The sequence below is a fragment of the Patagioenas fasciata genome, chromosome 5 (assembly GCF_037038585.1).
Source record: "Patagioenas fasciata isolate bPatFas1 chromosome 5, bPatFas1.hap1, whole genome shotgun sequence".
Taxonomy (NCBI): domain Eukaryota; kingdom Metazoa; phylum Chordata; class Aves; order Columbiformes; family Columbidae; genus Patagioenas; species Patagioenas fasciata.
This window is the reverse complement of record NC_092524.1, coordinates 12,753,954-12,769,927: the sequence shown is the minus strand read 5'-3', so window position 1 is coordinate 12,769,927 and position 15,974 is coordinate 12,753,954. Positions and strand designations below refer to the sequence as shown.

The following is a 15,974-nucleotide window of genomic DNA, read 5'->3' as shown; positions in this document are numbered from 1 at the left end:
AGCCCTCACAGTCTTTTGGAGTGATTTGTTTCATTTAAAAGTCTTTGATTAGGGTGTGTGTCTGATATAATAATCTTCACCCAAGAGGCTTCTGGTGAACTCAGCATATAGCATACATGGGGGAGCCGACCCAGATGCTGGGACTTTGTAGAGATCGCTGGCTTCACTGGTTAGGAGTTGGTCAAAATTATCTTATTTGAAGAACCTAACTGTGGGCCATTCCCTCCAGAGCGTGAATTCAGCCTGCAGGTCCCTGACCCTGTTTCACAGTACACTACTTTCACAGCAGCATTTCATCTGTTCTGCTGGAAAGCTTGTTTCTAAAGGCTTAACAGAAATGCTATCCAGAGCAGTTGGGTTTTATGGTACTACAGAGAGTTTATGGAAGTATAGAGATTATAGAGAAGTGTAATTTGGTGAATATAACAGATGGTATCCAATAAACCGAGTGCTATCCCTTTGCAGGAATTTTATTTTGTATGTTTTTAGACTTCGTAATGTTCAAATGGCATATTACACCCATTCTTGTCCTTTTGAATCAACCTTGTTCTAAAAGATCCCATAACCTGCTTCTCTTAACATAGCAACATACCAGCTTTATTCACAGCAAGAATTGCATGGCAAAGATCTGGGTGATCTTGAAGATTAGTCTTCCATGGTATATAATTTTTTCTTTCTATCTGGTTTGATCATTCCGTTGTTTTTGAATTGCAGTTGACAATATGGGAGAAGAAACTTGAGATGAAAATATCTCCTCTAATTTCCCATTGCCTCTGGTTTGGTCTTGTAAATGGATGTAATATTTTCTTATCTAAGTCTTCATCTTTTTATAATGTGAACTGTTAGTCTCAGGATTTTCCCCTGACTATGAACATTCATTTTGCTTGTGCAAAGGTCCCTGATTTCACATGGAGTTTTTGGATGCTGCTGTTAGTAATGTTTTATCATGAAGCAGCAGAAACAGGTGCAAGGGTGACATTTTTAAACATGTATGAAAGTTTAGTGGCAGTATGTGTCTTTGCTTGTATGACCAGGACGCTTCTCACTGCAATGAGTGCTGGGCTGCAGACATGTGATAGATGCGATTTTTGGACCTTTGTCCTGGTAAAAAAGGTATTGTCATGGAAAATGTTCCTTTGTGAAGCAGGAAGGAACAAAAACATTGCCTCGTTTTCATGCAGAAACAATAGAGCTTCTTTACTGTGTCATAATCAGTGACTACATGCAACTTGCACATTCTAATTGAAAACATTTCTTCTTGGCGATTTTTTCTTGCAATGGCATACTGAAATTGTTTAAACAGTAAAAGTGAAGTGCTTGCTGTGAAATGTGTTGTTATTTGAATTAAGGCTTTCCCAATTTTACTTACATCGAAATCAGTCCCTGTGGAATTGCAGTAAAATGCAGCAAGATGTTGATTTACAGAAGCTCCTGCCTTCATCTCAGAAGTTTATCATGGAGTTTCATGTAATCATGAAGCTTCATCCTTAAAACCTGATTGGTCTTGGGTTTCTTTCTAATGATTTTTAAGAAATATAAATCACAAAGAGCTTAGAATACTAAAATTCTTGCTTGTATTTTTGTCTTCATTATGACATGCAGCAGTACATGAAAGTAATACTTTGACAAAAAGGTTCATTTAAAGTATTTCCCTTTAGAAAATAGGAGACAGGGATATTTGCATCAAATTCCATGTTTAAAAGGTGAAAACATGCTATTTAAACGTAATACTTTGGTCTCTGTGAGCCTTGGTCCAGGTTGATAATATGAATCTTTAAGATACATAGCTATAGGCTTGACTTCTTAAGCCCAACATCCAGTAAGGTCTAATGGGTCAGTTGCTCAAGTTATGTACAGATGGATGGGTCTTCTCTGGAGGAAATATATATAAGCTCTGATTTGTTAACTGAGTTTTGACAAGACTATTACAGCAAACCCGAAGTGTTGTTTATGATATTATAGATAGTGTAAAATTGTCTTTTGTTTTAAATGGGGTCAAAGCCACAGCCAAGATGCCAGGTGGATACATGATATTTGATCAAATGGGAGTAAAAGTGAACCTTGCTTGATCTTCAGGATGCTTCAGCATGCTCACCAGATTGCTAATATGTATGCATTCTCTTCAATAATTCAAAGTTATATTTCTGTGTTAAGACTGACTGAGTTTCATGCTGCTGCCGGGATTTTCTAGCATCACATCAAAAACATCAGCAGAATTGTTCTAACAGCCCTACTCTCTCTGAGATTGTTTCCTGTAGCTGTCCTGCCGTGTTACAACCATGGTTTTTCCACTATACCGGGCCTTCAGTCTCTGACCGTCCCTGTTATTTGGACCACTGAGCAATGAAACCATGGTCACTTCTGAAACAGGGCAGGATAAGCTGAGTCCTCACCACATGCACTAGTCTTGCAGAGTAAAGAACAATTGATTTCTGTTCTTTTCCAAAGACCAGGAAAGGCAGCAGCTGTGCTTCTGCTCCTCGACTTTTGTGTTTTCCAAAGAAAGAACAGGATAGACTCTCTGTATTTCTGCTCTTGGACCCTGGAGCATCTCTCAGAGTGCGTGGACTGCCAGGCGCTGTGGCATGATTGTCTGCTAAATGTTTCTGCAAGGTGTCACTGAAGTGTGAGAAAGGGTCGGTGGTGGTTACACATTTGCATCTCTGAGTCTGCTTCAGGTGTCTTTAAAGGCAGCAGGAGTGGGGGTCAGATGGAACTGCTACGGGAACAAAGCTTATTGTTTATTCATTTGTCTATCAATTTATTTATTTAGTTAGTTATTAAAAACCTGATGTCCCTTAATGGCAAATCTTGGGAGTCACTCTGTCTCAGGAGAGTTCTTCCATTGAAAATCAGGGAGTGTGAAATATTGGCTGCTAATCAGCAGCTCCGAAGTCCATCAGTCCTGTAGAAAATATTAACAAAATACATGGTCTTGAACTAGAATGTTCTGCTATTCTAGCTGGAGGGCAATGAAGATCATCAAGGGGATGGAACACCTCTCCTGTGAAGACAGGCTGAGAGTTGGAGTTGTTCAACCTGGAGAAGAGAAGGCTCTGTGGAGACATTATTGTGGCCTTTCAGTACCTAAAGGGGACCTACAAGAAAGCTGGAGAGGGACTTTTTACAAGGGCATGTAGTGATAGGACAAGGGGTAATGGCTCCAAACTGGAAGAGAGTTGATTTAAATCAGGTATTAGGAAGAAATTATTCACCATGAGGGTGGTGAAACACTGGAACAGACTGCGCAAAGAAGCTGTGGATGCCCCATCCCTGGGAGTGTTCAAGTGGATGGGGCTTTGAGCAACATGGTTGCTCCCACGGCAGGGAGATCAGAACTAGATGATCTTTAAGGTCTCTTCCAACTCAAACCATCCTATAATTCTATGATTCTGTGAACATGTGGGCTAAATTGGATCCTCTTTTCATTTGGACTTGTGTAACAATTATATAGGCATTAAGGCAGAACTGCAGCTTTTCACTGATACTGGCATTGCAAAACTGTTAAAACAGACAGAGTTGGTGGTAATGAGATAACTTTTAAGGCCTTTTTTACAATGTGGAAGGTTCAAAAGAGTGGTGTGTCTGTCTGGTGGGAGTAAGGCATTCTCGTCCAAGTACAATAATCTGGGGGGGGTGAGAATTGTTGAAATCACTATATTCTGCTGAACCTTGTTATCACTGAAGAAAGCTGGAGTTCAATTTTAGTTGTTGAATGTTATGACTTAAATAATGCAAGACTTGTAGTTAATGCATATTTACACAAGAATTGTGGAAAACAACCCAGAACTTTATAGAATATGAAGTGAGAACCTCCATCCAAAAGCTATGGATGCAAGAAGTTCCTGGAAGGTCCAGATGAACTTGTGAGCTGTTTTTCAAGGCATGCTGCTTTTGGTGTCAGCTTTGATCGCATGTGTTCAGAGGCTTCAAAAACAACGTCTTGCAGTAGAAGGGCAACATGGAGAGGTGTTTTAGCATTACAGCATCCACACTTCTTTGGATGGAGGTTTGTTTTTTTTGGCAGTCCTTTGGTGTGTCTGATAGTTCCTTTGCATTCATGGAATGCTGAGTCAAAGCAAATCACACCCTTCCTCTTACTGGCATTTGCTATGGTGTTACTTAAACTGCCATGTTTATCCTGGTAACGTTGGGCATAAAAAGACCTGAGGGATCTTTGCTTGTTTTCCTGAACCTGAGTTTAACTTGTGGTGGCTTCACCGGGAGCCACAGGTGAGGTTTAGAACCCGACTGAGGACATCTCCCTGCTCCCTTGCTCCGTGCAGTGTATTCTGCCAGGATATGACATGATGGGAAAGCAGAGGAAGTTTGAGTCATCTGGAGTACATAGACACCTTGTCGGTGGTACAGAATTTAGAATTATAGCCAATCCAGCCTAACACTGAAAGCCATTATATTCACATAAAGATAATTACTGAACTGGTGGTTTATGGGAATGTCTGAGATGTGTATATATAGCTCATTTAACATATCTGAGGGAGTCAGCATAGTCTGATTTATAAAGCAGAAGATGAGATCAGAGTCTTCTCCTTAGCTCTGCAAATGACTGATGGAGTGGAGTGATACTGGCTCTGTCCATGCATTGCTGCCCCTGCAGTTCTTATGGTCTGTATTAGTATCATTACATGGTTTTGGATTTTTTCAAGCATTGTCTTTAATGAGGAAGATTTGTTCAGGCCATTAAGCCTGCAACTTTATATTTAGGCATCTTTTACTGAATTGTTTGGCCAAAGGTATCTGTTTAGGTAGGTTTAGTTTCTAGCAGTGAAGCTAATATGTATTGCAGTTGTAGTGAGCGCTCCTGAAACAAAACTGGTATTGTTTACCGTGGAGGAATGTGTCTTCCTTTTATAACTTGTTTTTGTAATTTATTGAACAAAGAATGCTTGGTGTAAAGTAGAACATTTTGTGAGTGTGAGGTTTTTTTGGTTTTTTGTTTGTTTTTTTTTTTTTTTTTTTTTTTTTTTTGTGGACTGTAAGTAATGCATTACCTCTGCAAGAGACAGTGTCATTTCTTACCCGAGATACTAGTACAGCATAGTTTCGTTCTGTGGGACATCAGCTTTTTGTAACATACAACCTGACTACAAATTGTAAAAGGCTGATGCTATCAATAATGTGTAATTATAGGTCTTTGATAATGCTGGCATTGGAAAGGTGGCCTTCTGCATGCCTTTATTAGCCATCCTATCCAGCTCTACTATGATGTTACTGTTTCCTAAAGAGTTTCTATTAATACATGGAAATTCACATTTTTAATGAAACTTCCATTCCAATGCAATTTGGTTTTATGTGGGTCAGAATCCAGATTAGTTTGTCCTGGATTTCTTCTTTTTTTAAAAAATTTTTGATTGTTAAGAGTGGTTATAAAAAAGGAGCTAATCTTTTATAAAAATGCATTGTAAGAGAAAAAGAATTCTGCTTGTAAGAGGCAAATTGTGTTGTATAGAACTATTTTCCTTGTAGATTATACATTACAGTTTAAAAGATTTAATTATCTGTGCTCAATGTTTAACCATAATGTTCTTACAATAGAGACCTTTGTTCTCCAGAAGTGTAGTCAGTAGTTTAATAAAATACTTCACAAAAATAATTTTCTGATTCCAATGCCATTAGTTTTTAACATCTAATTAATGAAAGTGATTTCATGTGCAGGAGCTGATCTCCCAACAAGCAACAATTAGCAGAATAAAATATGCAATGCACAATGCTGTTTGTCTTGCCAGTCTCTAAAGTTGAAGGGTATGACAATCAGTGTGACCTTTCAGATGTTCAGGAACAAATTCTGGTTTTCAGTGTGCAAAAGACTGGACAGGTAATTTTACACATTTTTAATTTTCTCTAATTTTAAATATTACTGAGTTGCTAAGGAGCTTCCTTACACTCCTCACTTTTTATATGCTTTATATGCAAGTTTTCAATCAAACCTCCTTGCTGTATACATTGACATCCTGCATTAGAAGACAGTGGAGAAGAAAGCAAAATATAGACTGTGGATTTTGCATTTCTTTGTAAAGTGGCTGAATATGTATTTTTATTGAAGTTTATGAGAACATGAGTTTTTCATGAACTGCATTTAAATTCTCTTGAGCCAACCTTTGCAGGTTAGGGTGGGCAAACTTCCATGGAACATAGTGGTAGTTCCATATGGAACTCCTGCAAAAGTTTGCTCCAGTGATTATTGTTAGGTGTTGTTTTGAGTGGCAGATTTGCTCCAATGACATACTCTTTGTCTTTGCAGTGTTCTGGATGATGAGGGGAGCAGCCTGCGTCAGCAGAAGCTTGACAGGCAGGTAAGATTTTGGTGGGGGACCTACTTGCTCTCTAAAGTCTAGATCTCAGAGTAATGAAATCACTGCCATATATGTATGGTAATTGACGGAAAATTGCATCCTCTGATTAGGGAATGCAAAAGAGAAGTCTGTGGGTTGCAGCTTACTTAGAAGTCTGACTTCCATTAAAATTTTCCTTAAGACTGTGGTCTGAGTGATTCTCATTTTCACTGCCTTGGACTTGTTTTAAGCTGACTTAGAATGTATTTGTTACCCCTTTGATGGACTAGAAATGACAAGAGGTTCTGGCAGACATGCCAGCCAACCGAGGTTTACCATGAAGGTTTTACATATTTTCCTTTTCGTTCCATGGATTTAGCCCTTGTGGCCGTAAACTGGCGGCACTATGTGCTATGTTGCCTGTTTTGCTACTGTATTCCTACATGACCCATACAAGAAACAGATTCAGAATCTGTCCCATGAAATCTCAGGGAATTTTGCCATCAAGTTTTAATGGGGTTTGAAGTTTCTTCTTTTCCTTTGATTTTTCTGTGGTCCCCTTTTCATGAAACATTGTCATGTAGTTAAAGCTGTGAGTTTAATTTTATGATTTTCTGTACATTTCTTTTGCCATTATTTTATCAGCTTGCATGTCTACCAGCATCCTGTTTTCCAACTCAGATACCTTCTATGTACACCATAATCCTGCACTAGATTCTGATTGTTTTGAAGTCCACAGAACTTATGGAGCTGAAAGAGTCCAATATCCACTCTTGTCCTTCAGCTTTACTCCATCTCCTTTCTAAAAGAAAAAAAAAAAAATCACTGTACAGGACTAGGGAAATGGTAAGGTAACAGATAAGTAAAACTAACAGTTCAGTTCTCTGAGGCTGTGGAAGAGGACTCAAAGAGAGAGCTGCCTATGGTGCCATCCGATGCTGAAGCTTTTGTTTTTCAGCAGGTCTAGCTGAAAAATTCAAGTGTTTAATTAAGTTCATCTTGTGTAGTTGTTAAATTAGGCTCATGTCCAGCATTATCACTTGATTCTAGTTTACAGATTACCTGCTTTTAATTTACAGAAACTTAAATTGGCATTCGTGCCTCTTGCCTCTGCATACCCTCCCATTGCTTCACAGCCTGTTCTCTCACACTGTTGTTTTCCCAGGAGTTATTTCCAAGCAAGTTCTGACAGCTGGTAGACAGCGCAGAAAGATCTATTTTAATTATTTGCTGTTTTCAGCAGAAGATGTTTTAGCAGTGGGTTGGTTGTGCTTTTTTGGAAAGATTTCCTATAACCCAATATTCCAATATCCCACTTGTCAACTGCTGCCACTGGAAAACTGGAGGTGTGAAGACATCCACTGTTTTTCATCATAGATGGCTACTGTTTGGAGTTCAGTAACAGATGCTTTTCTTTGTCTTTTCCTCAGCGAGCATTGCTGGAACAGAAGCAGAAAAAAAAGCGCCAGGAGCCATTAATGGTTCAGTCCAATGTGGACAGTCGCACAAGAACACGCAGGACGAAGCATTCGGAAGAACAGGCGCCATTGGTTGAGTCGTATCTTAACAGCAACAGCAGCACCATATATCATGGTATTTGAATATGATCTATTGCATGTATATATACTGCAAGTGATAGTATGATGGTATCCATGTTAAATTGTGCTAATGAGAACGAAGGTTTTTGTTTTGGATTTTTTAGTAAATAATTCATATTGTTCACTTGTGTTTGGGGATAAAAACATCAGAACTTGCAACGCTAGCTTAACAGGAGGGAGGAAGGTAACTGGTTACCAGCTCAGTGCTGTAGGGAAGCCAGAGTGGCTTGTTCCTTCTGCCATGAATAGTTAAGGTCAGCCTTGGTTCCTACTGAAGTAAAACTTATACTGTTCCAATCTATTAGTCTGCACATAATTTTGCTTAAGCCTGACAGGCTTAATAATAAATTTGAAAGCTATTAACTAATTTCAGCTAAGTTTGAATATAATCATTTCAAAGATACAGTGTTTCTGCAGGATTCATTAAAATCGGTGATTAGGTATAGAAGAACATTTCAAGCTTGTACGATGTGGTCTGCGCTTTCTTATTAATGATGACAGAATCCAGAAGGGACAGAGACACTTCAGGTATCACAGCCATAGGGAAAAAATTACAATACCATTTCTGTATTGTTAGACTTCAAATAATTTAATCATCAGAAATAAACACTAAGGAAACCAGCCATTACCTAGTTCTGTGCTCTTAAGGCGCTTGCTTGTTGGCCCCCTAATGAGGGTAGGTGTATACTTTTCCTCAGGATTTCCAAGAGGGAAGCTTGGGTAACCCTTGTTAAATATGGTCTCTTGTAGGTCTCGTTCCAGGTTGCTGACATCTCCGAGAGTTTTAGAGAACAGAGATTTTTACATGTTCTTGTCACGCAGATCGTTAAATCAAATTTGATTTATAAAGGATTCATAAGCCTCAATAGCAAAAGGCTTAATTCCCTGAGTATTGATGGATATGTGTTACACAGAATTATCACAAGGAGGAAAAGGGAGTGGAGGACATGAACTGAAATCTATTGGCACTGGAATGCAGTTGGCTGTTTTCAGGTTGGGAATGCTACTCGGTGGCAGAGTACTTAATGTTTAACATCTAAAACCCAAAACCTAAGGTGCCTTTGTGAATCTGCCTCTGGAAAAAAACAAAAACCCAAACCAATCAGTGTCCTACTCTTAAACAAACAGACAAAATCTTATTCATCATTCAGTTCTCTGTGAAGTATGATGCACACGTATTTCTTTTTGTCTGCCCTATAATTCCACTAGTTGGTGGTCACATCTGTCTACAAGGTGATGGCAGATATTTACTGGACTAACTAATCATGGTGCAAGAAATGCAGGTTTCAGAGTCTCTGCCCTTGGTTTGCAACTGGTGGAATTTTTTTGTGTGGTTACAGCTACTGCATTTCTTTTTAGAAACTGGAAATTGCATTGATTAAATATTAAGGCTTCATTAATGACGGACCTTTTTTATCTTACTTCTGCAAGCAGATAGGCTACCTTAAGTGATTTCTGATGGAGAATTCTTTTTTCTATTGGTATTCTTTTAATTGTGATTTTCTAATACATATTAAAAGCATTAGTAATATCTCTCCCTCTTTACTGTCATTTTCTCAGGGTCTGGATAGAAAACTTTGAAGATGAAACTAGATTTCTTTCCAGTCTGACTGAAGAATTTGATTTAGCATAATTTAAAAAAAAATTAATCAGAAAAAACAATTTTTCTTTCTTTCTTCTTTCACTCAGTAGCTTATCAAAGGTGCAGAACTTATCTAAGAAATAGTATCTTATGGTAGCAAGGTGCCATTACATACTAAACCTTCTATATTGTCAGTTGAACAAGATTTTAATTTCCACAGATCAGAGAAACAGACGTTATTGTCCCACAAATGGTAGCAAATTTCATATCTGCATCAACTGAGCTAAATTTTGCAACAGTTTGCACCAGAGTGGACTTTCTGACTTGAGATTAACTGTGCTCTTAAGGTAAAAGTGACCCTTCCTGTAATGCTATACCACACTGTTTACTGGAATACTTACTACCTTGTTCTCCTTAGATCAGTTTGTTCTAAATTTGCCTCTCAAACCCTCTCAAGATTTCATTAGATTTCAGAAAAGCAAATAAATATGGTAATGTTTCTCATATTGAACCCAGAGTTTGTTAATCCCTGGGGACAGCTGTCCTTGTAATAAACTGTGCAGTTAGCAAAAGCCAAATGAGGACAATTTAATTACCTAGTAAAGTGTTTCATTGCCTTGTAAAACTCTTTGTTAGGAACGTTGCTTTTGAAAATCTTGTAAGAACTCCAGAAGTGTCTTTTTTTTTGGTGTGGTCTTCTCTGGGAATATGCGTAGTGTCTTCAGTTACACTGTTTTCATGGTCTGTAGTTGGGTTTTGATGGCCATTTTTAACAGTGGTATTCAGCTTCAGGGTTGGCACTTTTTTTCCCCTTCAGTGTGAACATTTGTATGTGGGAGTGTCGGATGCACGAGACATCTGGACTGTTTCTAAAGAACTCTTCTGCTCTTTTCCGTTCATTTGTTTCTGTTACGGGCATGCTGATTTTAAGCTAAGAATGACTCTTTGATGGGAGTTGTTGGTCTGCTGAATGAACTACATTGCTTGGAGGAGCATGGTTGTGAAATCAATTCCTGTACTGCAAATGCTACAGAAAGAACACTTCTTTCTACCTATCATCCTCCACTACTCTCTTTTATTTTCCCTTGTGCTAATTCTGTGTAGCACAAAAGTACTTGTTGATTTCAACAAATAACTGGACGCCTGTGTGGAGATATCTCTATGGTACTTTGAGCAAAGTAGGTCAGAGATAACATCTCAACAGTTCTGAGACGTAAAGCTTTCTACAGTTGGAAATTTTCTTTCATATACTGCCATAGCTTATTCTGATGCAGTTATCTGTGCTGCAATGGTTCCCTGATGGGCAACTCTACTCTAGAATAAAAACTCATTTCGTTCCAGAATAATTATCAGAGTGTGGAGTGAAAAGTCAAAGTCACTTTTGTTATGGAATAGAATGTCGGCCTGGTGAGCTATTTTTAGGTAGATATAGTGGAACAGCATATTTCACTAGTTAAGCCGATCGTAAGTTTTTCCACATAAAGGAGCCCTTGGCTGCTCTGGGACCTCTGCAGGGTGATTGCTGCTCATCCTCTCGCTGCATGGGTGTTTTGCTTCATCTAGCTTGGAGCCAAAGGGAAGCACAAAATCAGCTTAAGATGCAGTAGGATAGAGGGATATTAACTAAGGGCTGTGACTGGGCTCAGCTGGGGCAGCTCACAGAGGGGATAATACAGATGTGGCTTTCCTGCTGTTGTGTTGCTCAGGTTTGAAGACGCTGAGACCAGTTTAATTCAGCATGAAACTGAGCAGGTACAGGGCTCTTCTGAGTTTCTTTTAGTTTAATTAACAACGAAATGGCTCTGCTGAAAGCCTGTCTCCACAGAGTAAGAAGTATTGCCAGGATCACCACACTTTTTCCTGGGTACCTTCAAAGCAGTGAGGTGACATGTTGGTAGGATGAAATGGTATCTCTGTTCCCTGCAAGTGTCACTAGTAATTCCCTGGATGCTGTGAGACTTTCAAGGAGATGAGTGCCCTTCCACCGAGGAAGAGGCTCTGCAGAATTCAGCATGCCCAGGTCTTCAGACAGACCATTTCTTAGTTGTGCCCATGTGTCACCTGCAGGTAAAAGTCTTCAGATCCTGTAGCTTGTAAATGATGTGCGTGCAGTATACCTTTTAAAAACCTTTTGGTTGTTGGGATAATGCGTAATTAACTAATAACAACAGAAGTATTTGAGTTATCTGCAAGAACTGACATGAGTCAGATTGGACAGGCCAACCTGAGATAAAATGAATTCTTGGCACTCTAGTCTATGAGGGGTTAGTCTGAGCTCAAGTATTACCCAGCAGTAATGCACTGCTTGCCAGTCAGCATCTGTACATAAGGTAGGACCAAGCATGCAGGAAATTGCTTTTGTCACTTGGAAAGGATTATAGAGATATATTTTATGGGAACAGAACCTCTTGTTTTATAATCTGTGCATCTAGAAACATGGGCACAGTAGCAGAAATAGTTTCATGGCAGCATTTCCCGATAAGTCCAAAGCTGAGTATATGAAGGTAATAGAAAGTGTACATGTAAAATGATGAATGCAAAGTCCATTTTCTTTTCCTTTTTCTTTTTTTCCCCACTGAAATGGAGGTATTAACATAATTTTGGGATTGTAGGTTGGACCATAAATTACCTGCTTGCTATTTCAAGCAATAGGTATCCTTCCATTAACTTCCATTATGTTTGGCTCCAGTTGTTAATATTATAAATGCCTCTTTCTCTTGCAGTACCAAATACAATTCATCACTATTTCCTCATTATAAATAGCAAAATAAGAACCATTAACAACATTTTGTATTGCTGTTAACTTTACATTGTATATAAAAGACAGCAAAATCATTTATTCACTGGGATAAATTTAATCCTTCTCTGTAGCAGAGATCACTTACAAATGGCTTTGTCTTTCTTGTGTTCTTATTTATTTTTGATTCAGCATCCTTCATAAAGACATATTGCTACCTGTTTGTTTAAAGTTTGTATTAAATTTTGCTTGCCATTTCGTAATGCCTCACAGTCACATCTGCTGGTCTGTTTTCATGTATCTCTACACCACTTGTTTCGTGAAGTTTTTTGAAAACCTGAACAAACATTTTAGCCTGATATGACATTGCAAAATTCGGCTATGAGTACAGTTCTTTTCAATCTGGCTCGCAAACACAAGCTGAGCGGTCCTGGAGCCAAGTAGCATGCAGAGATACACTAGTTACTGCAACAATTTAATTTCATTATTTAATTACATTTAATGCAAATGATGAAAGCCCATTTTTACAGAGAAGAGTAATTTTACTTCTGTGAAAATGTTGAATTTCCATTGGGGACCAATTTTTCTTTCCACAGCACTGAGGAAGGAAGTGATTTTGAATGAGTGCCAGATATGCTTTCATTAATATTACCATACTTAGTTGCAGCTGTGGCTTTATTTTTTTTTTAAGACTTGAAATTAAAAATGTTTTCAATTAGATGCTCTCAGAGCAATTTACATGGCAACTTTCAATTTAGAGATTTAGCCTAACCATGTGTAAAAAGACAAAATTACTTTCTTACTTTCCTTTGACATTGGGCAGCTCATCTAGATGTAATGGCCATGTGGTGTGTTGAACAAACTTCTGATGACAAGTCATAGCTCTGGGTTGTTAAATTTGATGTGTCATTCTGCTCCTGTGCCGTGAATGATGAGAGAGAATTTTCTGATGACTATCGAGCTGTCAGCTTTATAAGATGACATCAGTTAACCGTTAATTTAAAAAAACATACATTTGCATGTTCATCAGAAGAGAGTCTTGTCATCCCTGTTTTCCAGTGACCTTGAAATGACGAGGTATTAGTTTATTTTTTGAAGACAGCAAGGAATGTTCTGTGCTCAAGACTACTAATACTGAGAGATCAGGCAGCACTCCAAGTATCACGTGGGCAAAATACTTAACTTCCAATAAGCATACATTCTGACATCTCCCTTTCAGACGCAGTCTCTTTGCCTTCATCCTTTAAAGCATCTTCTTGATTTATCAGCAGTCCTTGCTGCACCAGAACATTTCCAAAATAAACAAGCTAACCCAGCAGCAAGGATCAGAGAGCAGTGGGTAGCAAGTGGTTTAGAGGTGTTTTTGTTCTTGGTGCTGGAAGGTTTGAGAAGGCATTTTAGAGGCAATTGCTCACAATTGCTTGAAAACCTCCTTTCTCCTTGCTTTCAGGTTCCACTTAAAGTATATTTACTTTCAGTTACTGCTTCACAACTAGCCATTATCTTCTGTGCTCTGACAATCCCAGCGTCAGAGAGCAGCAGGGGCCAGGAGGTGAGGGTGACCCCAGCAATGCCCTGGCAGATGTGGCACCATCCCACCAGCTCCAGGCACGGCGGGCAGAGCCGGCCACTGCTGTTGGGATCCTCAGTGGTCCCAGACATGGCGAAGGATGGACCGAAGCCAGGAGACAAGGCTGTGGTGCACAGAGGAAGGGTCCATGGAGCGGATGAGCTGCCCAGGCATGGTGGCGGGGTCCTCTCAGGAGACACAGCACCCACAGCATCAGAAGGAGGGAGTAGAAGCCCCCAGGGAGGCTCGTCAGGGCAATTAAAGCCCACTCATGCCCTCAGAGCCCCGATACACAAAATAATTATGTCATTTCTTGCTGTCCTTAATCTTCTTGGCAGAGGTTTTTCATGGATATTTTTAGCTTTCCTTATTAATTGTCTGCTTTCCCAAAGAGTATAATTGATTGCTATTAACTCTCCATTTCACATGCTTCTTTTTCTTTCCCCCTCCCCAGGGGCAGACAGCAGATATCTGGGGGTTAAGAAGAATCTTTTGTTTAATTCCTTCTTTTGTTCTTTCTGAGGAAATCTCCTTATAGCAATGAGCTTTTGATAATGTCCTTAAGCAGCAGCATGTACACTTGTTCCTTTTCTTCTCAGCCTGTTCGCATTCAGTTTCACTTATGAGTTTTCACCTTTGTAAAATCAGCCAAATCAACACACCAGTGTTAGATGTGTAACCTGCAAGGAGCCATAGGGAATTTATGGGCAATTTAATTTTCTGGGAATCTGGAATCTGACTACGTTATTAGTGACAGGGTACTGCCTTTGATTATAAGCATTTTGAAGCAGAAATCAAATCCTTGTATGTGATTAAATAGTACCTGACATACCAGAGTCCTTCCCGTAATTCAGGCCCTTGTATTTAATTAATTGTATTGTCTATATAAAACTAATCAAAATATTTAATCGTATTAGAAAATAGACTGGCTTTGTCCATTTTCTGAATGTCTCTGATAGAATACCGTGTCTTCTAGGTGGCTGTAGAAATGCTAGACCAGTTCAGAATCTAAGTTAATCAAATAAAGCAATAACGAACAACAGCACAAATAAGTAGCAGGATGCACTATGGCTAGAACTTTACAAAGTAAAATAGGAAGCTATTTTTGTGGTGAAACAGAAGGGCATCACAGGCAACAGTAAGGACAACCAATTTGCATTGGTTTGTTAAGGTACACCCTGACTGAACTGTAGTTTGTCTTTGTTTGCGTGATACTCATTCGGGATTTCATTTTTACTGCTGAGGGAATGTTGGTAAATGGAATTAATATTTGCCTTATACAGTTGAGTTAATGATTTGCATCACATACCACATTGTCTGGTTCAGCCTCTTTCTACCTAAGGTGTTTTCCAAACTGCACAGATTCTTAATGTATCCATTAAAAAAATCTTTCTATTTGTGTGATTTTTTTTCAGTCACTTCATTCTTAAAATGTACTGATCAAAACCACTTGTTTTAGCACATCGGCTTTTTATGTGGCAGGGATTGCTAAGTTATGATTCATAGATTTTTTTGTTTGTTTGTTTCTTCCTCTAAGACCACGAGTGTGCAAGCACTCTTATAAATACAAATGGTTATGCTCATCTGCATTTTCGTTGCATGCTACTTTGAAACTAATTTTCCATGTGAACATCTGATCATGAAGGCCAAATGGAAAAACACGCTTTGCATATTCGTTCACTGAAATATGTGTGGATAACTGTCTTTCAATATTTTTTTTCCGGTTCTGTGTTGTCTGCATCACAGAGACAAATTACTTACTTACAAATTATCCTTTTGTTTGATTGTGCGTTGTAGGTTCATCCCCGTAACGTGCAGCGGTGTCCAGCGCAGGACTGGTTCATGGGAGAGGATTCTCTTTCCTTCTTCCACCACTTGGCCCATTGGCCATGCAAGGCAAAGGCAGGACACTGCCCCTCTCTGCTTTGGCGCAGGTCCTTCTGCACTCACCTTGTAATACTTTTTCAGATCAGATCCTGAATTATTATCACAATCTGTGCTCTTTTCTGTCTCCCCAAAAGTATTTTTTTACAATACTGTATTGAGGTTAGTAGTCAGTACTTGATTTAATGAACAGGGATGAATAACACTAAAATTAAAATCATGTCACTGTTTTATTTAAAAGCTTGTCATTTCTCTTAAAACTCTTTCTTACAATTTATGAATCCAAATGAGCGTGAGACCCAGATCTGAG

At 38.9% G+C, this 15,974-nt stretch overlaps 1 protein-coding gene across 7 annotated transcripts in view; it reads left to right on the top strand.

The window, feature by feature from the left end:
- Positions 1 to 15,974, top strand: part of TUB (TUB bipartite transcription factor) — a 168,711-nt gene that overhangs the window by 111,324 nt on the left and 41,413 nt on the right. For all 7 annotated transcript variants that reach the window (XM_071808927.1, XM_065838504.2, XM_065838500.2 and 4 more), the window contains exons 2-3: positions 6,263 to 6,314; positions 7,724 to 7,886. In XM_071808927.1, the coding sequence (XP_071665028.1) occupies positions 6,263 to 6,314; positions 7,724 to 7,886 (215 nt within the window). The remainder of the gene's footprint in view (positions 1 to 6,262; positions 6,315 to 7,723; positions 7,887 to 15,974) is intronic.